This window comes from Danio rerio, chromosome 24 (assembly GCF_052040795.2).
Source record: "Danio rerio strain M-AB ecotype USA chromosome 24, GRCz13ab, whole genome shotgun sequence".
Classification (NCBI taxonomy): Eukaryota; Metazoa; Chordata; class Actinopteri; order Cypriniformes; family Danionidae; genus Danio; species Danio rerio.
This window is the reverse complement of record NC_141044.1, coordinates 38,786,577-38,813,698: the sequence shown is the minus strand read 5'-3', so window position 1 is coordinate 38,813,698 and position 27,122 is coordinate 38,786,577. Positions and strand designations below refer to the sequence as shown.

At 38.0% G+C, this 27,122-nt stretch overlaps 1 protein-coding gene and 1 long non-coding RNA gene across 5 annotated transcripts in view; one reads left to right on the top strand and one right to left on the bottom strand.

The window, feature by feature from the left end:
- klhl14 (kelch-like family member 14) overlaps positions 1-26,602 on the bottom strand; it is a 40,374-nt gene extending 13,772 nt beyond the window's left edge. The window contains exons 1-4 of one of the 2 annotated variants that reach the window (XM_087310119.1): positions 26,427-26,602; positions 10,926-11,120; positions 9,357-10,263; positions 6,333-6,454 (exon numbers count right to left, since the gene is read on the bottom strand). In XM_087310119.1, coding sequence (XP_087166245.1) covers positions 6,333-6,454; positions 9,357-10,240 — 1,006 coding nt within the window. In that variant the 5' untranslated portion in view covers positions 10,241-10,263; positions 10,926-11,120; positions 26,427-26,602. Of the gene's footprint in view, positions 1-6,332; positions 6,455-9,356; positions 10,264-10,461; positions 11,144-26,426 lie in introns of those variants that run through there. The other variant, XM_087310118.1, reaches the window with a different exon arrangement.
- LOC141380760 (uncharacterized) lies at positions 1,713-11,900 on the top strand. Of its 3 annotated transcripts, none has more exons than XR_015525352.1 (4): positions 1,736-2,058; positions 5,055-5,115; positions 5,193-5,342; positions 11,507-11,900. It is a non-coding gene; the product is annotated as an uncharacterized LOC141380760 (long non-coding RNA). The 3 variants fall into 3 exon arrangements; XR_015525351.1 differs by having other exon boundaries at positions 1,757-2,020; XR_015525353.1 differs by lacking the exon at positions 5,055-5,115 and having other exon boundaries at positions 1,713-2,020.
- Positions 26,603-27,122: the final 520 nt, after the last annotated feature.

The window sequence follows — 27,122 nt, the reverse complement described above, 5'->3', positions numbered from 1 at the left end:
TTGTCCGGGCGGCGTGCAACCCAAACTGACATGCTATTTCATAGCAAATATTTAGATTTGCATGGTAAACAATATATGGAGAGACTAGGCGGAATATTGCTATTTACTTGTGTTTTGTTGTTAAACTAATTAAAATGTACATTATCGATGGTGTAAAAGGTCCCTTATGAAACTGAAAATAGTCTTATCAATCTTTCATCAGAAGATTTTAGTGGCTGAACAACACTTCTGTGAAGATATAACCCATTTGTAACAAAAACATCTAACGTTACATCAACTTTGCGTGAAGCTAAAATAGTTTTAAAACAGAACATTACCTGTCTAAGAGAAATCCTTCAGAGATGGTTTCATCCGTTCTCCAGCATGCAAAGGTAACTCCAATATTGATTTGGGTTTTTAAAAAGTTTTGATTCAGCAGGTTTTTGCCGATCGCGCACACGTGCTCTCTCTCATGAACGTGCGGCGGTCGGCGGAGCTGCGTACAAACGGCTGCGCAGTTGTTTAAATCTGCATTTGCTGACAGACAGATTGGGCTACTTATCGGAATTATGTGAGATGTCGGTCCGAATCTATTTAATTGGATGAACATTTTTTAGTTTTATGCCTTACCCAAAATATAAAAATACATATAAATACATTTAGATCATCTACTTTAATCATTACTATTAGACTGTAAAGAGACTTTCAACCAGCACAACAACAAATGCTTCTGAAGACAATAAAATACTGCACCTTTAAGTTGAACATTGGTTAACTAAAAAAAATTGAGTTGAAAGCTGATTAACTGATTAATATTAGCTGAAGTGATAAAAAAACATTTGTTGTCATGACTTTTTGTTAAATCATTTTTACAGTGTACAGTATGTATGCATCATAGTAGTTTATTTTTTTTAAATTTATGTTCCTTAAGTGCTTTAAACTCACTTAAAATGGTTTACACAGGCCTTTAAAATACAGGCAATTGAGAAACTTTCACTTTATTACACTGAAATTACTCGGGCGGTACGATGGCTCAGTGGTTAACACTGTCATCTCACAGCAAGAAGGTCGCTGGTTCAAGTCCCGGCTGGGTCAGTTGGCATTTCTGTGTGGAGTTTGCATGTTCTCCCCGTATTGTTGTGGGTTGTCTCCAGGTGCTTCGGTTTACCCCACAAGTCCAAACACAGGTGCTATAGATGAATTCATTCATTGATTTTCTTGTCAGCTTAGTCCCTTTATTAATCTGGGGTCGCCACAGCGGAATGAACCGCCAACTTATCCAGCGAGTTTTTACGCTGCGGATGCCCTTCCAGCCGCAACCCATCTCTGGGAAATATAGGTGAATTGAATTAACTAAATTGACCATAGTGTATGAGTGTGTGTGTGTGTGTGTGAATGTGAGAGTGTATATGTGTTTCCCAGTCTTGGGTTGCAGCTGGAAGGGCATTCTCTGCATAAAGCATATGCTGGAATAGTTGGTGGTTCATTCCGCTGTGGTGACCCCTCATGGATAAGGGACTAAGCTGAAGGAAAATGACGGAATTCTCATGTGTTCTGAACTGTTGTACCTGGTCAACTATAATCCTTGCACGGCCTGCGATGTGACTATTGCATATTTACACATTGCGATATCGATGCTAAAATGATATCTTGTGCAGCCCTAGTATGGAATGATTAACATATTTGCAACTTTCAGAAATAAGGCACATTTTTTTGAGCATGTCCTTCACTGTGCACTAGGTGGCAGTGTCACCATAGAGCAGAAAGCCAGGGAAGCAGAGAGGTGCAGCCAGTCATGAGAACCATCCTAAATAGTGCTGATGAAGGTTTTAATCAGTCGCCGTTCCCCCCCTTTTGGGTTTCGGCTCATTGCAAAGTTATGATTGAATGTTAATAACCTGCACACCCCAAACGACATCGAGGGGCTGCTGGTGTGTTCACAGGATGATTTTGCAGTTTGGTCGCTCCGCCTGGCCATGGGCCATTTAAGACTCGACGTCTGAGGCAGAAATAAAGGACATTACACTATGACCTTATGAGTGTAAGTTATATAGATCCAGATGTAATTCATTAATGAATGTTATGCATGCTGCCAAACGCTTACAAGCAGGTTTCCCAGTGTAAGGTGTCTTTGTAGGTCTTATACAGCGTATGCGATGCAGTGAGTGGATGACTGAACGCAATCTCGGTCGTAAAACAAAATGACTGCACGTCCGTTTATGTCCTTGTTTTGCCTTGGTAAGGAACAGGGACTATAGGATCATTTTAATTAAATCATAAGACATCGCATCTCGCTCTTTGTTAAACTACAGAAAATTGCTTTGCATCTTATATTGAGTTATGTTGACTCAATTTATGATTGTGCTCCATTTTTAAAAGGCGCTAAATAAATTGACTTCTGCTATGTATTATAAGAGGAAACCAAAGATTTTGATTGAGGAGGTTCTTGGAAGTTTATTTACACTGTTTTATTCATCTGACTAACAGCTAGCGCTAAGGCTAACAGCCAAAGTAATAACAAGCACGAGTTGCTATATTAAAGCCTGTACTATTGAGTCGCATACTTTATAAAAGCTAACAATTTGTGTGAAGAAAATATGCGAATGCACAGCAAAAAAAAAGTCACCATTATCTCTGTATTGCCTCAGTTGTTCCTCTTAGACAGCAGTGAAATTACATGTAGAAACACTGGTACTATTACATCTGTTCAGATTTGCAACAACACACACAACATTAAACAGTTTTGCTCAATCAAAATGTATATTTTAGCGTAGCATTATTTTATCTTTCACTACTTTTAATAAAATTAAAGATATTTGCTAATTAGGTAGCCTAATCCAAACTACTAAAGAAGCATGATGGCTTTAATTGATAAACAAATTTAATATAGACTCAAATTTCAGAAGCTCTAGCATGCTTGCTTGATGTATGAGAACCAATGAGGTTTATTCTTGTTTGTCAGATGGCACATTTGAACTTCTGCAATGAATTTAATTAAGGTTTGTGTGGAAACAAATGGTGAAACTAAAAGGAATTATATCTCTTCAGAGGACTTAGATTAAATGATTCATTTCGGATGAATTTATCATACTTTATCATATTTTTATTTGTTCTCTTTACAAATATTTTTTAATCGTGACTTTCAATGGATGGACAGAAATGTCTGATTTGTTTAAAAAAAATGTCAATTCATTTTCCAAAGATGAACAAATTTCTTAGGAGCTTTGGAACATTTCCTGAAGAATTTTTGTTTTGGGGTGAACATACCATTTCTAAAAGTAAATTGAAAATAATAGCTTAAACAGATACTCATGACAAAAATGAAATCAAGTGAAAGTTTTTGCTTGTCTAAAAAATAAAAATAAAAATAGTAATGTTAGATATTGCTTCTGCCTATCATCATGAACTTAAAATACTCTTTAATTGCGCACACAGTACACACGTTAGTGTTTGTGGTTTGAGGGGACTTCTTTAGTACCCCTAAACCCAACCATCCCAGAACTCCTGTGGAAAAATTTGAGTGTCACAAGTATGTTTTTGTGTGTGTGTGTGTGTGTTACCTCCTGCATCAGGCATGTCCTCATAAACCACCGTAATTAAGTACAACTATGACAAAACTGTCCTTGTAAACCCCCAAAACCAGTACACTTACACACACATGAAATACATAACTATGCCACATTTAATGTACTTTACATGTCGATCACTGACCTTTTGTGTATATTTTTGTGTCTTAAAAAGCACCTATTTAACCCCTTTTCAAGATTTAAGATGACGGTTTTGTGTCTCCATAATGTGTCAGTAAAGTTTCAGCTCAAAACACCCAACAGATTATTTATTAGATCTTTAAGAATAATAGATTTACTGCTCTGAAAAAGCATTTTTCTGTTTTTTTGTGGCCTGTGCCTTTAATGATACAGGGTTTATACGGTCGTTGTAAACCTGGAAAAGTCATGAAATTTTGACTTGGCATTTTTCAGGCCTGAAAAAGTTTTGGAAAAACAAAAATCCCCACATAGTTTTAGAAAAGGTCATGGAAATAAGTTTAACAAATATCTGTAAATTTGAATATAGGTTAGTTGTCTTTACTTTTTTGGCCAAAAACATGGTGTCACATTATGAATGCTGCTAAAGCGTTTGTTCGTTCGTTCGTTCATTCATTAATTTCTTCATTCATTCATTCATTCATTCATTCATTCATTTTGCTTAGGATTAGTCTATCTATATTAAATAAATTCAAAATAAATAGACTTGTTTTGCGTTTTATAATATGCTGTAATAAATTTGAATGTGCATTGTTTTTCTTATTATTTACGATGTATATATATATATATATATATATATATATATATATATATATATATATATATATATATATATATAGACATTTCATGAAACATTAGGTCATGAAAAGTTCCTTGAAAGTTGCGGAAAATTTGTGGAATTTTAGTAGTAAAATTGTGTATAAACCCTTATGCTAGAAAGCAAATCTCACGTAAAGTTTGTGAGAAATACTGGAGTAAGAACTTTCCCAATGATTATTTGATGCATATTGTGGAGTTACATCTGTGGTGATAAAGTAAAGACAATAAAATCGCTGTAATTTATTACAAACATGCACTGTTTAAAAAAAAATATTTTAAACTTGTAAAACTCATTCTTGATCACATTTGAAGATGATTATTGATCACAGCGAGCTCAACAGATCTTTTAATCGCAGTTGTTTTGCTCACGTCTTGCCTTGTGGATATGATTAAACATGTTACTACAGAGGCATGTTAATACAGGGCTGTCAATCAATTTGGTGGGCGGGGAAACCACACTCCTACTTCCCGTTGCATTTGGCCTCAAAATTGAAGGGATTTGAATCCTATTTTAGTGTCAGGGAATTAAAAAAAAAATATTGTCTTTATATCAGCCCAATATGACTGTGGACACACTATAGCTACACACAGTTCCGTCCAAACAGCTTACAAAGGATGATTTTCATCATAGGTGCCGTTTAAATGAGAACTCCATTTAACTCAAGCCTCTTGAGCACTTAAAAAAATCTAAAACACTATTTTGCAACCCAGACTCATTCTGAAAACATAGTCCCGTGGACGTTTCTGGAGACTGCGAATGATGTAGCCAGAGGTATGTATGGCTGCATTTAATTTTTTTAAGCAAACGCTACGGGGCGGTATGATGCTGTTCCTTTTGCCGCTCACCAGCTGACCACTTACCACCGCGTGGAGGGCTTTCCCGTCGCAACCAGTTTGTTCGGGTTAGCTCGTCGAGTACGTCGGCGGACTTGAGATGCAGAGAAGGAGTTGACCACGATGACGACTTTAAGTCCAGGAAAGAGCGGTTCCAGAAATCAGGTAAGACAAGAACAGAATCCAAAAAATAAAACGAATGAGTGAACAACAGAGTGAGAATGTGGTAACATCTGAAAACGTAGTAAAAATCAGACGAGGGCTTTTCTTTTTCTGGACGGCTTTTATAAACCGTTCGTTCGGGTTTAGGGGAAGTAAGTGGGCGGGCAGGTCAACCAGTAAAATTGGTTGAGTTTAGGGAAGGAGGATAATGGGTCCGTCGATTGGCCAGTCACCTAGTCAATTATTCAGTCATTAAGCTGGTCGACAGCGGTCGGTGGGTTTACGCGAGAACAGCGTGGGCGCGAACGGCTCTTGTAAAAGACATTTAATATACGAAAAATCGCACACAGCGGCCTCTCGCGGATTCGCCAAAACAAAAACTGCAAAAATACACACCTCCCGGGGACGTATTTCGCAGTCTCCAGAAACAACCACGGGACTACGTTTTCACAATGAGCCTGGGTTTCTATTTTTCCATATACAACAGTACTCTATTATTATGCTGCATTTAAATCCCAATTATTGTAACTTAAATCTTTCTAAGAATTCCAATTCTAATTAGTCATGCCAAAACACACAACAAACTACTGGCAAAGCGTTCCCATTCCTTCCCCGCTGCTCGTAAAGACAAATGCACTTACGAGAACGTTTGCCCTAATAAAGCAGTTCAATAAGAATACGTGTCATCTTCTGATGATGAATCTTCCCGAGATCATTAGATTAAAATTAATCTTGCCGGCATGCTTATGCTAAAAGACAGGCAAACACACACACACACACACACACAAGCGAATCCAGGCGTTACAGCTCCACAATGGTATGAAGGCAGTCACGCTCTGATTAAAAAGTTACATTAAAAGTGATAGTGATACATCATTACCTCCTGCATCTCAGGAAGCTCACGCTCTATTCTGCTCTGCAGTAGAGCAAAACCCAACGCAGGCAGGGTTCGTCCTGTGGAAGAGAAAAGATCTATGCTAGCAAGACACTCACTTGTAAGGATCTTCCATGTCTTCTTTTCGTCATCGTAGTACTGAACCAGATTACTAGGGAGGCGGTCGGGACCCGGAGGCAGGCCTCCAACCAACAGGAGCATCCGTTTGTTTGAGCGAATCCTGCGTTAGAGACGGACCAGATTCATTAACAATTCTGTCATTAGCCGTCATTAGTGCAGAGCAATTACATATTGAATGAGATGCTACAACGAGGTAAAAAGCATGTACAAACACAAGGAGAGAGACTGCAAGCTGAGCAGAGAACATGGGAGAATATTAATGCTGAACGACTCTATCAACACTCTCAAGTGAACACAAAAATGAAAATGGCTTCTATTGATCTGCTCATTTGAAGTTGTAGAATCAATTTTGCCCACTCCGAATGATACACTAATGCAGAAAGTATTGTTTGGAAACTGATTTAAGTTTTGTTTTTCAAATCATATGCACAAATATGGCATGCAACATTAAAAATCAGTCCAAGGCACTTGAAAAATGTGGAAAAAATCATATTTTTATGCAATATTTTATTTTTTTCCACATTTTTAGAGTGTCTTGGACTGTTTTTGCTGTTTATTCTGATGAATCCCTTACCCTAAGCACACCGATGCACTATTTAAGCTACCCCTGAGCACTTTTTGTTTGATTTTGGATTGTCATGCGACATCATTTGCATTGTCATGGAACATTTACTATACTGGAACAAACCAAACTGACAGGCTCCTTTCTCTATATGTGCCTATCCTATTGGCCAAAAGTGTGCATGTGACATCTGTCAACAATATCTGTTCAGTAATGCTTCAGCTTATCCAAACCATTGCTGATCACTAGGATTGTGAATACACCAACCTCACCAAGTAGGACATGTTCTTGTATTTACATCTATGTTGATTCTGGAACAACATTTCAGTTAGACTATCAGAATTAAAGGTTTACAGTTTATGTTAAGTTTAGGCTTACGGTTGGGGTTATGCACTTCTACATGATTGTTATCCAACTATTACTCCCCTCTACTTTGGGAATAATTTACAGTTGTGGTTGGGTTTAGGGGTAGGAAAAAGCTATGGATTTGAAATTTTTTTCTAACAAAAATTATGTTCGACACTGTAAAGAATGTCTAGATTTTCACAACATGTTACCGTAATTTTCACAGTAAATTACATTAGTGTTACTTTACAGGAATAAACTGTAAACATTCACAGTAGCGCGTTGTATACATCATTTTATTTTGAAATTAAGGCAGGTAGCATGATTACAGCAAATCACTGTAAAAAGGGCGATATCTTTTGCTATTTGTTAGTTATAGGAATTCAAATTGTTTATTTCTTTCAACAGACATGAATACAAGTGAACTTTTATCCTAGTATTGGAACTTCTTTGATAATTAGAAATAAAAGAATGTTATTGCTGCCCTGAAAAATAATTTGCTTATGTCTTTAAAAATAACTTCATCCTGTTTTGAAACGGCATGAATGTCATAGTAAATTTTCATATGTGAGTGCACTGCACCTACATTTATTTTAAGGTTAATATGGAAATATGAAATAATTTTTAATGAATATAACTTTGTACGTAACCGAAAACGTAATAAACTGGAACAAAAGTAATTGATTTATAAAACCAACCCCTGTTAAACACCCAAAATGATTTCAAAGTCATGGTAAGAGTCAGAATGAATAGCTGAAGAAAGCCTGCTTCACAGTAAAATATATTTAATTCTACAAGATAATACTGTAAAAACAGTAATGGACTGCTATTTACTGTGAGTGTGAAGTTACACTATATGGCTGTAATTTCACATTAATGTAACAAAATCACAGTAAATTACTGTGAACTATCTAATGGTAATTTGCTGTGAATCCACATACAGTATTTTACTGTGAAAGTAATGCAATTATTAGCCAGTAATTTACTGTGAATTTAAGGTCAAATCTTTTACAGTGCAGGATCAACATAGATGTTAATTCAGTATCATGAGGTGCATTGTGAATATGCACCCATCAATTAGTCAATCTGTAATTTAATTAAACAAACCAACTCAAATCAAATCAATAATAAAAATGTAGCTGCGTTTGTTAAGGGATCTAGCGCGATTAAAATATTAGCTTGAATAGTCCAGATGATCAATAATTACAATCAGTTCAGCTCTCAGTTAAGCCCGGGAGATAAACTGACATCTCCAGGCTTGGACAGAGCGACTATACAGTGTTCAACACTAGTATGATCATCAGGACACGTCAATAGAGTCATTCATTGATTTCATCTCATTCAAGTTCAAGCATGATGCTCAGCAAACGATGTTAACACTGACTGAACAGAACAGGTGAGAACACAACTAAATAACAATAAGCAATTTATCAAGCTAATTCTATTAGCAAATGCATGTTTATATGCATCTGGCTTTGGCATTCATGACAGCTTAATTCCTGATTCCTGAAAATGAGAATGTCTGATTGCAAACTCTCTCTAATATTCTCCAGCAAATGATTCCAGTTTATTCCACGGTCACCTATTCCTGCTAATTATCCCATCTGCAGTCTGCAATAATGTCTGCAGTATGCAAGCTTGCAACAGTGCTGGAATTAATCAACCCTGAAACAACACTATGAGGAATTGAATGAGGATCTCCTAGATACGGCAAAGTGTGGAGAACAAATATGAATCTGGTTTTCCAATAAAGGATTGCTAATTTAATTCACTTTAACTGTGCAACACATACAGTATCAAATGAAGCGATCTTTACCAAAGACAGGCTGATCTGTTTCCTGACACCTGTCAGAAGAGTGATCATGTAGCTGTACAAGTATTTGACATACTTCGCTTTGGGTTTTCCCAATTTTGTAAGCAGTTTCTGTCTGCAAACTGTGAAAACGGTTGGTGTGTAGTCTGAAATATTTCCATGCATGCACCCCTATGGATAATTTGTGGTTTAAAATGTATTTATGCAATATAAACACTACAGACTACCAAAGAAAAGTGTGAAATCTACAGGTATATGTTAAGATCATGCGGTAGACTCTACCTGCTGGCTGTGGTCTGTCTGCAGTGCTGTCTGAATGGCATCAGGTGGTAGTTCATGGCATCCAGAAGCAGTTTCTGGCACACCGGATCACTCCTCATAAAGTCCACCGACTGCACCCTCTCCACCAGCTCCGGGGCAGGGATGAGGGCGAAGCGCAGGCGCTTCATCAGATCAGGAGCGTAGTGCATCCTGGTCTCCCTGTCGTGCTCCAACCACAGCACGGACATCTGAAAGAGTGCCAGCTCCGACTCCACAGGCGGTGGCAGGGCGTCCAGCATGGCACACATCTCCTCAAAGTTCAAGAGGAGCACGTCCTCCACCAGATACTTGTTGGCAAGCTTTTTGGTCTCGTCCAGCCCGTGCAGTGCAGCAATCTTGCAGATCTGCTTGTAGTTTTGCACTGAAATCTGGTCGTTGAGGAACTGCACGCTGAGTTTGGTGATCTGGGGGATGTTGAGGATCTTGCTGACGGAGAGCACCTCCTCCACCGTGTCCAGAGAGAGGGTGACGTTGGCCGTGTAGAGGTACTCCAGCACCAGCCGCAGCCCGATGGAGGAGCAGCCCTGCAGCACCAGGTTGTTGATGGTGGAGTGCGGGCTGGGCAGGAGCTTGTCGTCGGGGGAGGAGGACGGGGTGCCGCTGCTGCCTTGGTCCTTCGCCGCCAGCCCGTCTTCTCTGCTTAGCATGCTGTGTGTGGAGAACAGGGACCTGAAGTACTGCGAGCAGGACGCCAGCACAGCTCTGTGGCAGTGGAACTGCTGTCCCTGCGCCGTCAGAGTCACATCGCAGAAGAGCTGCTTCCTCCACAGCAGGTTGAGCCCGTGCAGCAGAGTGTCGCTGTGAGTCGGGTCAAACGTGGAGGTTCGGTCACCCGATCTGGACATGACTTCGGGGCTGCGCACACCTCCTGCGAGTAAACAATGCCATTGGTGCACTACACTGCATGGAAATGCATCTATAAAAGCATAAGCATTCTGGTGGTATCTCGTGCAAGCATGCGTGCACGTTTGATTTATGCATCTCTACGTTAGCATTTTTAAATCGTGCATTAAGTTTCTTTTATAGAAGCATACGCATTACAAACCACATGCATAATCGTGCATACCCATTTATGTGTCTCCTGCATGCGTTCGTGAGCACGTCAAATCCAACAGTCGCTGCGGGCTGGAACAAACTAGCTGGGTTGTTGAGAAAGCATATAGCCTCGAAACTGCCCGCTATCTGTTATCCGGCCACGCACACACACACACACACACGCGCGCGCGCGCGCGCACACACACACCCCCTTACAAGACATAAATGCATGCACACATTCCCCCTGATATGCGATACAAAAGCAATTAGTTTGTCTCCCGCAACATCAGCAGCATCACCACCATAGATGTGCGGTTGCGCATCGCGTTGATCGGCAACAACACAATGCGATCGCTCCGTCCAACAACACGCGCGGTGTTTATCACGCAATCCGAGGCAGAACAGCAGAAGAAACGGCAACTTTTCAGCCCGAGGCACGTTTACGCACAGTGCGCACCCGTGCCCATTGCTAGCAGTAGGTATCCAAAAACTTACCTGACTTAAAGAAAAGTAAAGCCGCGGCTCCCTCAGTGCACTTTCTTTGTTCAGTCCTGTTGGAAAAGTCTATGATCGATGGATCAGAATCCCAATCATCGATCCCCGCTCATTCAAGCTCATTGATCATTTATGTTTCCTCTGAATTAACAAGAAGAAGAAGTGTGTGTGAGTGTGAGAGGAGCTGTGTGCTTTCTGCAAGAGAAGAAGAAGAAGAAGAAGAAGAAATATACGTGTGACAAATTATGCTACCAAGAAACAACACATCATTATCCTTGGGCCTGGGGCTCAGTGAGTCGTAACGAGAGTAATAGGAAATCCACGGTCGGGGAGAGAAACGGACGCGCATGGCCGGTGGAGAGAGACCGCGCAGGGGTATGGATGCTGGAGAGACTCGCAAAATTATGGCTCAAGGCTATTGTAAAAACTGTCGAGCGTAAATGACTGCGATTTCAAACATCTATGGAAAAAGAGGAGAGGAGAAAAGGCGAGTCTTTCCTCTCTTTCTCTCTGCGTTATGGAGAGAACCGTCAAGTTTTAGTGCGCATTGCTAATTAGTCAATTTCTCTGTTCCTTCACAGCCCGACGCCTCTGCTGCTGAGCTGAAACTGCTAATTTCTGGGACCAGCCTTTTTTTTGGGCTCTGAACGGGGGATGGATGAATGGCTTGTCTCGCACAAATGACAAAAAGCCCCCCTCTGCCTTAATCTCCATCGCCAAAATAACCCCATCTTTTTTTCTCCTTTTGCTTAGTCCTTCAAAAGAACGAACAAGCCACTTTGGGCAAACTTGTCTGGTGGTCTTGAGTGGGCTTCATGGATTTGGCATCAAATGCAAATCAGTTTGTAAATAGACGACCATGCATGTTGCTGAATTATTTGATATAATTTTGCAATGCAATTAGTTTTTTTTCCCCCTTTAGTTCTCCAATGTATTAATCTCCTTTTTAAATAAAACTATTTCACACATACTGTATATTTATTTGACATGTCTCGTTTTTCTGTATGCATTGCTTAGAGGCAGTCAGTCACTAAAAAGAATCAGACTTCACATTCACAAGAAACTTCTGGACAAAGCAAACTGTGTGGCCATTCTAGAGTACGTTAAAATAGATCTCTTTTCAGTATAACAATACTCACCGGAATACTGTTTTTATTTTTAAATTAAATAATATTTGTCATACTGAAACAGTCAGAATAAGCAGGCATCAGGTAACTAAATCTCCATATTATAACAAAATAGTTGCTTGACATGCAAGACAGATTTATAAGGCTACATAGCCATCTGGAAAACGGCATCAAGCTTACAAAGCCATTAAAAGAAAAGGTTTGAGACAAAGCATATGGATCAAGTGAAGGATTAAACTTTTTCGTTTCTGTTTTTGTTTTCTAATAGCACTTCCTGTTCTCCTAATGAAAGTTTTACTGCTGGTGCATTACTTAAATTTTCTCAGTCATTCCCTGATAGTTCTTCTTGCATTTAAGGGTGGAGAAAATCTGCAGATGAAATGAAATATAATAATAATAATAATAAAATATATATTTGTAGTTGAAGTCAGAATTATTAGCCCCCTGTTTATTTTCCCCCCAATTTTTGTTTAATAGAGAGATTTGTTCAATACATTTCTAAACACAATATTTTTATTAACTCATCTCTAATAACTGATTTATTTTATCTTTGTCATGATGACAGTAAATAATATTTGACTAGATATTTTTAAGACACTTCTATACAGCTTAAAGTGACATTTAAAGGCTTAACCAGGTTAATTAGATTCACTAGGCAGGTTAGGTTAATTAGGCAAGTTATTGTATAACGATGGTTTGTTCTGTATAGGTAATCGAACAAATTTAGCTCAAAGGGACTAATAATTTTCACCTTAAAATGGTGTTTAAAAATTAAAACTGCTTTAATTATAGCTGAAATAAAACTAATAAGACTTTCTCCAGAAGACAAAATATTATCAGGCATACTGTTAAAATTTCCTTGCTCTGTTAAACATCCTTTGGGAAATATTTAAAAAAGAAAAATAAATTCAAAGGGGGACTAATAATTAGGCAACTTATTGTATAACGATGGTTTGTTCTGTAGACTATTGAAAAAAAAAACAATAATTTTGACCTTAAATGGTTTTTAAAAAAATTAATAACTGCTTTTATTCTAGCCGAAAAAAAACAAATATATTATCTCCAGAAGAAAAAATATTATCAGGCATACTGTGAAAATTTCCTTGCTCTGTTAAACATAATTTGGGAAATATTTAAAAAAGAAAAATAAATTAAAAGGGGGTTTAATAAGTCTGACTGTAACTGTATATAAAATAATTTACAATGCAGCACAATGGCAAACATGCACCACAAATAAAAGATAGATTGCTAACAGTCAGATTTTTTTTTGTATTTTGCATGCTTTTATTTCTTTTTGCAAGTTGCAACAATATTGCATGTATTTTATTAGTATTATTCACCACCATATACAGACCTAAGCACTATGCCGACTGTTTTTAGTCTCTGTTCACTAATAAAGTGAGATCTGAAGATGTTACGAGTGTGGTCGTGATTAATGATACATTTTTGACACTGCTTGTTGCTCGAAATTCAACAGATGATGATAGATTGGTACACTCTTACATTTGCTGTCTAAACATACATTGCATATTTACATTACATCCAGTCCTGCAGAAATATCTAACACACAGTTACATCAAGATCAAATATCTTGAACAATTATAACATTACGCTACATAGACTCCAGTATCTACTTCATAAATCAGAAACAGATGCATGAGTAACATAACATAATGCTTAATTTTAAAGGGCACCTGTATTACCCCTTTATCAAGATTTAAGATGAGTCTTTTGTGTCTCCAGAATGTGTCTGTAAAGTTTTAACTCAAAACACCATCAGATTATTTATCAGAGCTTTCAGAATATTGGGATTTTCTGCTCTGAACACTGTGTAGCTGTTTTTGTGGCCTGTGCCTTTAATGCTGGTTCTCCCCGCCCACCGTTCCCACGTGCCTATCAGAGTGTGTCTCAATCTCCACCTCGGCTGCGTCAGATAAACAGCACAGTGACAGACATGAAGGAAGCCAATCTCGCGTAATGTTTGTGAGAAATGCTAGAGCAAGAACTTTCCCAATGATTATTTGATGTATTTGTTGTGGAGTTAATTCAAGCCTTTCTGCAATGATGAGTCACACACAATGTCCTTACAAAGTTCACGCCACACACAGACACTCACAGTGCGCGTTTAACTTAGCACTGAATTGGCACGGCAAATGTGACCAATTACATGTTACTATCGACTGCTGTATAGATTTCTGTTATGTTAATGTACAAAATAAACCTGATTTAACGTCAACAAACCAGAATTGAAGCATCTTCTTTTATAATTGTACTGATAAAGGTAATAAAGTAGAGACAGTCAATCGCTTTAATTCAGTAACATGCGCTATTTGTAAATGTGGTAACTTGTAAAACTCATTTTTGATCACATTTGATGATGATTGATGATCACAGAAAGCTGAACAGATCTTTTAATCGCAGTTGCTTTGTGCACATCCTGTCTTATGGATATGATTAAACCAACACAATCTCACGGCAATTCGTAACTTTTTCATTTAGTGGCTAATTCGTATGAATTCGTACAATCTAATTCGTACAATTTAGTACGATTTGCTTATCCCCCAATGACAGTTGGGGTTAGGGGTGGGGTCAGGTGCCACGCCTCCTTTTTAAAATCGTACCATTTAGTATGACTGAACTCGTACGAATTCGTACGAATTAGCCACTAAACTGGCAAAACGTAAAATACTTACGTTTTCTCGTGAGATCAGGCTGGATTAAACATGTTACTACAAAGGCATATTAATATGCGGCTGTCAATCAATTTGGTGGGCGGGGAAACCGCACTCCCGGCTTCAAAATGGGAGGGATTTGGATCCTATTTTAACATCAGGAAATTAAAAAAGTGACTTGTGTTTATATCACTTTAATATGATTGTGGACACACTATACTTACACACAGCTCTGTTCCCTTTAAAGCATTTGCCTTTGTGAGCAGCATTTGCACATTAGTCATGTTCAGAACATAGTACTGTATGAGCTGAAGAGTTTAAAATATATAGAGAATATATCTAATCATCCAGCATTGCAATGAATTTGCCCAATTAGTCAAACATATGCACTGTTTGTTAGCAGGTAAGATTAACGCTTCATATAAGTCTTCATATTATAACATAGTTGCTTGACATGCAAGACGGATTTATAATGGTACATAGCCATCTGGAAAACAGCATCGAGCTTACAAAGCCATTAAAAGAAAAGGTTTGAGATAAAGCATATGGATCAAGTGAAGGATTAAACTTTTTTGTTTCTGTTTTTTTTTTCTTTTGACACCATAAATGGCTTGATACAGCACTTCCTGTGCTCCTAATGAAAGCTTCACTGCTGGTATATCCTCATGCGTTCTCTGATAGTTCATTCTGTCTAAATGATCTGTTTCACAATGTCAACATTCAAGAAAATATAAAGACTTGTTCTTAGTTTCATGCGATGGATAAATTCCATGTAGTTGTACAGCAAGACATTTTAGCATTTTCCTAACTGTCTAAAGTGCGTCCATGAAATTTATCATTAGGATTACCCAGAATGATTATTAAATTAATGCATTCATTTTCTTTTTAAGCTTAGTCCCTTTATTAATCAGGGGTCGCCACAGCGGAATGAATCGCCAACTTATCCAGCATATGTTTTACACAGCGCTTGCCCTTCGAGCTGCAACCCAGCACTGGGAAACATCCATAAACTCTTGTATTCACACACATGCACTATGGACAATTTAGCTTGTTTAATTCCCCTATAGCGCATGTGTTTGGACTTGTGGGGGAAACCAGAGGACCTGAAGCTCGAACCAGCGACCTTCTTGCTGTGAGGCGACAGTACTAACCACTGAGCCACTGTTGCCGCCCATGATTATTAAATTAAAATTGTGTCAGATTAGGCTTTTTCTAAAAATATTTTTTTTTCTAAAAATTAACATATATTAATCTGTAGACAAGAAATGTGTCAGACTACAAACTGCTTCCTGACTAATCCTGTCTTTAATAATGTCTGATGTCATAGAGAAGGTGGAACTAGTGTTTAGCTTCAATAAACAAGAGCGTAAACAAACCACAAGCATACATTTTACCATATTTGAAGGCTGTGTGTGGAATAGTTGCTGTTGTATTATTGGTACTTTTCTGTTGTTTTATTGTCTATAAATTGTTTAGAAAAACAAAAAAAAGCATCATCCTACAAGTTGAGTTACTGAAGAATCAGATTTATGCCTGAAGAAAAAAAAAAAAAAAAAAGCTGAATTGCAGCACTCAAACAATTAGGCGTGCACAATATATTGGCGGCCAAATATCGACTCATAAATGGAATGTTTAATGTTATTGTTTTCATTCTGATAGCAAAATTAGGCGAATATCTTTAGGCTGATAAATCATGTAGTATTTCTGCTGGTTGAACCACTTCCAACTCAGGCTCATTATGGAAACATACCCTGGTTTACGTTTCTGGAGAGAGCGTAATATGTGCCAGGAGCTACGTTTTTTTTTTTTTTTGCAGTTTTTTTTCTGCAAATCCACCAGAGTCTGCTCTGAACTCTTTTTCAGATCTCCAATTTCTCTCATGAATGCCATTTGTGCCTACTGTTCTCACATAAATCCACCAGAGATCGCTGTAGAATGACTGACTGACTGACTGACTGACAGAAAGGTGACAAATTTCCTCCGCCCAACCCCTTCCCTAAACCCAACCGATAGTGTTTTCAAAAGGACCAATTGGCCCGCCCACCCCTTCCCCAAACCCAACCCGACAGTGTTTTCAAAAGCGCTGATTGACCAGCCCATTGCCTTCCCTAAACCCAACTGATAGTGTTTTCAAAAGCACTGATTGACCTTCCAGCCGTCTTCCCTAAACCCAACCGATAGTGTTTTCAGACTGACCCGACGTGCTTCTGGCTACGTAATTTGCTCTCTCCAGAAAGGTTTTCGGGGCTACGTATTCACAATGAGCCTGTGTTGACCACTTCACATGCTGGCCATCTTGTCATTTCAATTTTCTTTTTGGTATTTTCATTTTGGTTAATGTTCAGTGACTTTGTTGCTTTATTTATGCTTTTTTGTCATTGAAATCTTTGCAGCACCATCCCAACTGTGAAGTATGGGGGCGGCAGCATCATGTTGTGGGTCTGTTTTGCTGCAGGAGGTACTGGTCCACTTCACAGCATAGATGGCTTCATGAGGAAAGAACAACAGAATGAATGTTTTAGAGTGGCCATCACAAAGCCCTGATTTCAATCCTATAGAAGATTTGTGGGCACAGTTAAAAAAGCTTGTGCGAGCAAGACAAGCCAACAAATCTGACTCAGTTACACTAATTCTGTCAGGTGGAATGGGCCAAAATTCTTTTAAACTATTGTGAAAAGCTTGTGGAAGGAGACCCAAAACATTTGACCAAAGTTATACAGTTTAAAAGCAAAGCTAAAAAAGCACCAAGGAAATAAGTGTAAACTTTTGACTGTCTAGAAATAAAAAAAAAATTCTCAAAAAAAAATAAATAAAATAAAATTCACTCATTGTTGTGGCATTTAGCAAATGTAAATAATTTAGGTAACCCTAACAGGCCTAAAATAGTGAACGTTCAGTATGATTTACCACCAGATTTTTTTTATTTTAAATGGTTATGTTCCTTTTTTTGTAGAGTGTATGTAAACTTCTGGTTTCAGCTATATGTAGTTGTTGTATAGGTATCTAAATGAAGACTAGTCTAATATTGGGCTATGGTTAGTGTCTATTAGGTTTTCACAGACAGCCCAAATTTAAACCTGATTTAGCCTAGACCAAAATTCACTGAATATTAGACGGATATATGTAGTCATTGAGTAGCTGTTTAATAGAAGACTAGTTTAAAAAAAGGCTATGGTTAGACATCTACTGTTTTATCTGTATATCTGTATTAGATTTTTACTGACAGCCCAAACTCGGCTAAGTATAGACAGCTAATAGACAACTTTTAAATCAAAAAATGCTTTGATATTTATCAACTAGCCGGCAGCTAGCTCTCTGCAACTCTCACATGGTCGCCCACTGAAGCTAAGCAGGGCTGCCGTCTTTCGGATGAGACGTTAAACCGAGGTCCCGACTCTCTGTGTTCGTTAAAAATCCCAGAATGTCCTTCGAAAAGAGTAGGGGTTTAACCCCGGCATCCTGGCCAAATCTGCCCACTGGCCTTTGTCCATCATGGCCTCCTAACCATCCCCATATTCAGTTGGCTGCATCACTGTCTCCTCTCCACCAATCAGCTGGTGTGTGGTGTGCGGTCTGGCGCAAAATGGCTGTCGTCGCGTCATCCAGGTGGATGCTGCACACTGGTGGTGGATGAGGAGATTCCCCCCACTGTGTAAAGCGCTTTGAGTGCCCAGAAAAGCGCTATATAAATGAAAGGAATTATTATTTTTATTATTATTATCAACTAATACATTGGCTATCTGAGTTATCTGAGCTATCTGCTATTATCAGTACTAGTCAATAATTCCATATTGGTGGATCCCTATAAACAATCTGCATGCCTGAGCATCATTTGCTGTAAAGTTGGGAAATACTTCAGTTATATGTGAAATTTACAACAAAGATTACAAGACAGCTTCATCCTAAACCTGTTTTCAGATTTCAAATATACCTTTAAAGCACATCATTTCAGTCATGGATTATCGGAAGCACCTGGGATTACAGTGACAGTTTTCCTCAGTGAAGAGTCTGCACTCGTGACTTGAAAAGACCAAGGGGCTGAATTGATATGACATCAGCTAATTCTCTGTTGACTTGTTATACAGCCTGAGATGGCCGTATTTGAGTCTTTAAGCTCTGTACTGCTACAGGGCTCTCCGGGGGCTGGCGGACTTTAGACGGAGGGGCACTGCGCTTGTGCCACGTTATGGAGGGGTGTTGAGCTAGCCTCGTCACGTTAGAAGTGGAATCCGTGGACTAATTAAACCCTCCGAGACCACAAAACGCAGACCAGATTTACAACTCTCTCCACAACTGTTAAACCAACTCCTATTTATCGCTCAAATTACAGACACTGCACCCATGAGTGAACCGTAGGCCAGACGTCAGTGGAACTGGATTTTATGTCACATTTAGGATGGTGGTGCATGTATGGGTGATGCTCAAGGCGTCGGGGAGAGAAAAATAAAAGTCTAATCAAGATACAGCTCTGAAAGCTTGACTAGTTCCTTAGACGAGAAGGCTGAAGTACTTGCCAGTCACTTGGTTTTAAAATTAAATGGATAGATCCCCACAAAAATGAACATTTACTCACTATTTACTCACCCTCAACTGGTTATAAACCTGTTTGAGTTTCTTTCTTCTGTTGAACACAAAAGAAGATATTTTGAGGAAAGCTGAATACCTGTAATGACTGACTTCCATATTGGAAAAACAAATACTTTGGATATCCATAGTTACAGGTTATCAGCCTAGTAGCAAAGAATTCTGGACCAGATTTGGCAAAAAGCTGGCACAGCAGGCATTCATCCGGCACTGGCATACAGCATGTGGGCCAAACATGGCCCGGGTTTGGCAGAGGTGGCACCGTTTTTAAGGCAGCACACAAGATTTGGGCCAGATGAAAAACGTAGTATTTGGCCCAGATTTAAAAATTTGATAAGTGGGCCATGTGAGTTTGGCCAGTCTTGACCCACATTTAAAATACACTAAAATCATTTTTGAGTAAAGAAAAAAAATTCTACCAATCAGGTCACTTTGAGAAAAAGCGTGCCCATAGTGTGCCTAAAGCGCATCACTCCATGGGTTTATCAATTTCATTGCAATCGTGACACACCAACCTATCTGGCCCAGTTCAGGCCCAGCTATGAGTTATTAACTTGGCTGAGACTTGGCCCAGATATGGTCCGTGTTTGGCCCTTGTCTGGAAGCCAGATTTGGTCCAGTCATGTACCGTAATTCACTGCGGCATGTGGGCCAAGCAAAACCTGATTGTGTGGGCCAGAGCTGGGCCAGAGAAATTTTGCTATGTGGGCAGCTTTCTTTATATCCTCTTTTGTGTTCAACAGAAGAACGAAACTCAAATAGGTTTGATAAGAGAGTAAATGATGCCAAGATTTTCATTTTTGTATGAACTATCCCTTTAAATTCACAATATATGTAAATTATACAATTTATTAGGTACACCTTGCTTGTTTTATTCAGAGCGGCTGTAATTGTAATTTTACACACACACATATATATATATATATGAGCAATTCCAGCGTTATGGATGTGACATTTGCAGTATAAACTCAACACATAAATTCACAGTGAAAGCATATGTTACATTATATTGAAACATCAGTTTATATTGTTCCAAACAACTCACCACAGAGTTATGGGACCAGAAAAATATTCATCTGTAAACATGTTTTGTACTTTAAATGAAGAAAATAAACATGCGTTATGGATGTGACAAAAAAAGTATGCGGGTTTGCAGTATACAGAAATTCAGTGAATTAAACTGCACATCCCAAAATAAATAATGATAATCAAAAGGTTAGGAGTTGGCTCTCTATAAAACAAAAATGATTGGTTTTATTTAATTTAATATTTTCACATTTATGAGGAAAAACTGTCGTTATGGATGTGACATCTCTCCGTTATGGATGTGACGAATGTGAAATTGCCACTTGTCTGACTTTGGTAAATCAAATAGAATAGTTTGAAAAAATTGACAGATGCATATTTGAGTATTTCTAAAATACTGTAAAATACTTGCTTACCCAAAATACCCAGAAACAGTTTCCGTAATTTGTTGAAAATTATCTTTTTTTTCATAGCAAGGTTGAAATTTGCATGGAATTGCTCATATATATATACAGTTGATGTCACAATAATTAGCCCGCCTTTGAATTCATCTTTTTCTTTTATATTTCCCAAATGATGTTTAACAGAGCAAGGAAATTTTCACAGTATGTCTGATAATACTTTTTCTCCTGGAGAAAATCTTATTTGTTTTATTTTGGCAAGAATAAAAGCAGTTTTGAATTTTTAAACGCCATTTTAAGGTCAAAACTATTAGCCCCTTTAAGCTATTTTTATACAATAACTTGCCTAACTACACTAACTTGCCTTGTTAAGCTAATTAACCTAGTTAAGCCTTTAAATGTCACTTTAAGCTTTATAGAAGTGTCTTGAAAAATATCTAGTCAAATATTATTTACTGTCGTCATGGCAAAGATAAAATAAATCTGTTATTAGAAATGAAATATTAAAATTATTATATTGTGTTTAGAAATGTGTTGGAAAAAAATCTACTCTCTGTTAAACAAAAATTGCGGAAAAAAATAAACGGGGGCTAATAATTCAGGAAGGTTAATTATTCTGACTTCAACTGTGTGTGTGTGTGTGTGTGTGTGTATATATATATATTTATTCATTCATTCATTTATTTTCTTGTCGGCTTAGTCCCTTTATTAATCCGGGGTCGCTACAGCGGAATGAACCGCCAACTTATCCAGCAAGTTTTTACGCAGCGGATGCCCTTCCAGCCGCAACCCATCTCTAGGAAACATCCACACAAACATTCACACACACACACACACTCATACACTACGGACAATTTAGCATACCCAATACACCTGTACCGCATGTCTTTGGACTTTGGGGGGAACCGGAGCACCCAGAGGAAACCCACGCGAAGGCAGGGAGAACATGCAAACTCCACACAGAAACGCCAACTGAGCTGAGGTTCAAACCAGCGACCCAGCGACCTTCTTGCTGTGAGGCGACAGCACTATCTACTGCGCCACTGCCTCGCCATCCTATTCCAATCCTAAATAAAAACAACCCTTGTCGTGGTGCATAAACACTGTGCACATGATTTAAAAAACCAAACCAGCAAAAGCACATTATATTTACAATAAGCATTTTCAAAACCAAAGACACATAAACATACAAACATCAAAATGCTACAAACACAAATGCTAATGCACAAATATATGTTATTTTCTCAATGTACCATCAGCAAAAATGCCGCCCTCCCCGCAAACACACGTTGCTAACACAAAGAGAAAGCTAATCTAAAGCAATCTATCTAAAGAAAGCAGGCTGAATGGGAGCAGGCGAAGGCAAAGTTTGAGGTTGAAACTCTTCCAGGCATATTTCCTCTGCCTGGCTGCAGAGGAGAGAGTATGCTAAGATAGAAAGTATTATTTTCCTAAATGGAAGGTGTCAGATGGTCACGCTGAGGTGATCGGCTGTTCGAGATCACTGCTTCCCATCTGCAATTTGTGACGTGTGAAAGATTCAGCCCAAATGTGCTCACAAACTGGAAATCCACAGCACTTTTTCTTATCGGTGCCAAGCAAGATAACCAGCTGCTTTACAGATCAGGGAACATATCATATTAATATCATGGAGTGTTGTGATATCATCTTGTTTGTAAAAATATTTTTGTTAACTAAGTGTGGTGGGACGGCAACCTCTGCAAGTGGCTTTTTTATTTATTTATTTATTTATGACTTTTTCTTTTTTATTAAATCTAATTCTCGCACAACGTACGTGAAAGGCTTTTGCATATTAGGCCAGTGGCTGGAACAGGAATTATTTTGTTTAAATAAACGGAACGCTGCAAATTTATTTACTACGGCTTTTGCATTTCGTTATCAGCACTAGATGGAAAAAAACGGTTAAGCTAATGTAGAATTGCATGCAATGTTACATGTCTTTATTGTTGAAACGCTGCTCGTAATGTATTGTGCAACCACAAAGCAAGGTCAAAGGAACTCCGTTAACAGCTTAAAGGTGAAAAAGCATGAAGATCTAATGGAAGCGTGCATTAGATGACAACTACACCGATCCTGATGTTAATAAATTAAAGCTAATCTCGTTAGCGTACAGTAGCGCAGGGAGAAGTGCTTATGAGGTTTTGCATCACTGCAATTAACAAATTACTTCCACTATCAATAACAAATCTGCATCTGTGTTCTTGTGTTTCACATCTTTTTTCTCTCTCGGTATGGTCAGATCTCTGGGTTTTTTAAATGTGAGCAGCCAAGCTGTTTTGTTTCATATTTTTAGAAACAGAAGTCCTACTTTAGACAGATTTCTTATTCTAAATCATCAGCCAAGTTAACTTTTTTTAAAGTTTTATTTATACATTGTGAAACATTACAAAAATTTACAAAGACATAAACATGTAACAATAAGCAAATACACTTAAGAGTATTTTGAGCCAATAGTAATAATAAAAATAAATAAACAATAATAAATAAAAATAATAAAAATAAATAGATAGATAAAATAAAAAACAACAACACTAGTGCAATCTTATATACATAAAAAACAAGTCTACAATGTGTTGACCAGAAGTAGTTTCCCATAAAAGCTGGGCATTAGGGGGTGGGGACTCAATCAGAAGGAGCAGGGTCAAACTGAAGAGTTTGGACATATTTGCGAAGGGGTTCCCACAAATTAATAAAAATATTGCTAGTTCGGTGAAGAGAGTACCTAATTCTTTCTAATTTCATAAAATAAAGAACATTTCTTATCCAACAAGAGTGAGAAGGAGGGTGAGGGCTCTTCCAGTTCAGAAGAATTAATCGCCTAGCCAGAAGGGTTAAGAAAGCTACAAAGTCTACAAAATGAGAGGGTAAAGTGTGGTGCGGAAGAACCCCAAATAAACCAATAATTGGACATGGTGGGATATCAACAGTGGTAATAGCTGATAGCGAGAAAAATATTTGTCTCCAAAAAGAAAGCAGGGAAGGACAGCACCAAAACATATGAAATAAAGTAGCTGTACCAGAATGACACCTGTCGCACTCAGGGTCTATAGACGGATTGATGCGAGCTAGCCTGCTTTTGGACCAATGAGCTCTATGCACTACCTTGCATTGTATTAGCCTGTGACGTGCACAGATTGAGGAGGAGTTAACCCTGTTCAAGACCGCTTTCCATGTCCCCTCGGTAATCTCAATTCCCATGTCTTGAGACCAGGTGGTCCGTAAATTATCAGAAGAAAAATTGAAGATTAACAATTATATTAAATTATTTAGAAATTGAACCTTTAGCACAGGGATCTATGCCCAGTAGATCTGAAGTTGGCGGTGCATTTGGAAAGTTAACAAATTTTTTGCGCACAAAATCTCGAGTTTGTAAGTATCTGAAAAAATTAGATTTAGGGACATTAAATTGAGAGGCCAACTGACAAATCAGCCACGTTAACTTGAATAGGATTTTTGTTTTGGGGCTAGTGGGTTTTTCTGATTACTGACACTGTGAGAAATAGAAAAAGAGATACTGGTTTTAGAAAACATTAAATTACAGTAATTAACACACAATTGTTGCCTACATATTGGTTCTTACAAACATATACACAAAAACAGATACAAGAAAAAGAGAGAAGTGGTACAAAAGGAAAATAATACACAACCTGACAAAAGTCTTGTCGGCTATCTGAGTTTTAGGAACAGCAAATAATAACTTGACTTCTAGTTGTTTGTTTTGTATCAGAATTGGCTCATATGAAAGGCAAAGGCCTCTAGATTACGCTTATTATACCAAAATAAAATATGATCATGCCTTGTTTTATAATGATTTCATTAGGACAGTAAGGTCTGACTCTGCTTAGACTAAAGTCTCGTCACTTAACAGAAATAATGTCCAGTATAGAATATAAAGTGCAGTGGAAACAGAATGAATATTGTGTCTGACTCCATCATGAGCTTGGAGGACTGCATCCATACATCTCTGCAATGACTCAAATCACTCATTAATAAAGTCATCTGGAATGACAAAGGAAGCTTTCTTGCAGGACTCCCACAGTCTCAGAAATAAAGGTACAAGAGATGTCACTGGGGTGGTACCTTTTTTAAAGGTACATATTTGTACTAAAAGGGTCCTTATTAATACCTCAAGGGTACATATTAGTACATAAGAAGTACAAAACAGTTCCTCTTAAAATGTTAGGTACTAATATATACCTTTGAAGCACCAATATAAGTACAAATATGTACCTTTCGAAAAGTACCACCCGTGACAGCTGTTGTACCTTTATTTCTGAGAGTGCAGAGTTCATCAAGATTCTTTGAATTCATATTCAGTGCCTCCTCCTTCATCTGACTCCAGACATGCTCAATAATGTTCATGTCTGGTGACTGGGCTGGCCAATACTGGAGAACCTTGACTTTCTTTGCTTTCAGGAGCTTTGATGTGGAGGCTGAAGTAAGAGAAGGAGCGCTATCCTGCTGAAGAATTTGCCCTCTTCTGTGGTTTGTAATGTAATGGGCAGCACAAATGTCTTGATACCTCAGGCTGTTGATGTTGCCATCCACTCTGCAGATCTCTCACACACCCACATACTGAATGTATCACCAAACCATGATATTTCCTTTACCAAACTTGACTTATTTCTGTGAGAATCTTGGGTCCATGTGAGTTACAGTAGGTCTTCTGCAGTATTTATGATGATTGGGATGCAGTTCAACAGATGATTCATAGGAACAATCGACCCTCTGCCACTTTTCCAAATGATCAAGTAGAAGTAGGTTATCATTTGTTGCTCTTAACTGGCATCAACAAAAGACTTTTGTCAAGTCAGATAGTGCACATGAAAAATAAATAAAATAAATTATAGGGTTTAATAAATAAATAAATAAATAAATAAACATATATATATATATATATATATATATATATATATATATATATATATATATATATATATATATATATATATATATATATATATATATATGAGGAATATCACACGAGTAGCCGTGTGATATGGCTGTATATCGGCATTGGTGAAAGGCGTGCGTTGGCCCGAGTGCTTTAGTTCCCCCACCTGTATGTGGGCGGAGTAATACACAAAGGGTAAAGAGGCTGTACGGGTGCTAATAATACTTAAATATGTCACGGCTATCAGCCAATCAGATTCGAGAACCAGACAGAACTGTTATATAAATATAATACAGAACTGGCTTTTAATATACACATTACAGAAATTAAATAGAGATTAAGAATAACAAGAGTTTTAAAACAATATAAAATGACAGAAATACTTTCAGAATATATTTATAATAATAAATGCTTAAATAATTATGTTTTAATAAATGTAATTAAAACAATTAATAAAAACAATGCATATTTAAAATACAATATTCTTCTAACCTCTTGGGAACACTTATTATTAACTAAAGCTATCAGTAAACAAATTTGATTAGATTAAATAAAATGTATTTATTATAAAATATTTATTTCCATTAGTTGGCATCGGTCACTTTTATTTTTGTTGCTGTACCAATTTAACAAATACTAACTCAACTTTAAGATAACCTAATAAAAACCACATGGCTTTAAACTGATCGAGTTCTATCAGATAATGCTATAACTGCAGCGATATGGTGTATTTTTCAGCGCTAATATGTGATATTTGGACAATATGAGCAACATACTGCGTTTGCGGCCCACAGGGGTGTTGATTCGGTGTGGAAGTGAGTCTCCATCACATATGGGTTTCTAATGGGCGAGTCCCGGACCAGGTGGGCGCTGGTGTTTAGAGACCCGCAGACGATCATTCATGACAAAGAAAACAGCAGAGCAACAGAGAGAAAGCCGCATCAGAGTAGTGGCGTTTTCCCTTTGGGAGCAGCTGGCCAGCCAGGACAGAGGCATGATGGGATAGCGGAGGAACATGTGTGTGTGTTGTTTGTGTATGTGTGTGTGCCACCCTCAGGGTTGGCAGCGGCGGAGGAGCCGTGTGCGCTGGAGCGGCCGCAGACGCAGTGGCGCGATCACCTGGGGAAGGTAAAGCCAGCGGAGCAGAGCTGATGCTTATTTCTGGGGAGAACCGAGAGATTTTATTCGTTAAAGCGGCGCCCAAAACACTTCCAGACTCTCACAAATATATATCAAGAAATGCGAACAAAGAAAGCAAAGCCGCTTGGGAATTGGAAGTATGAAAAGAATCTGATTGTGAATGACTATTAACGTGTGAGGGTTTATCTGCTTTATTTGATGATTTGCAGTTAAAAACATAGTAAACCTAATAGTTTCATGAAAATATTCATATATTAAGTGCATCCAAAATAAAAAAAAGTTATCATATATATTTTTTGGAAATTGTTTTTGCATTAAAAAAAAAAAAAAAA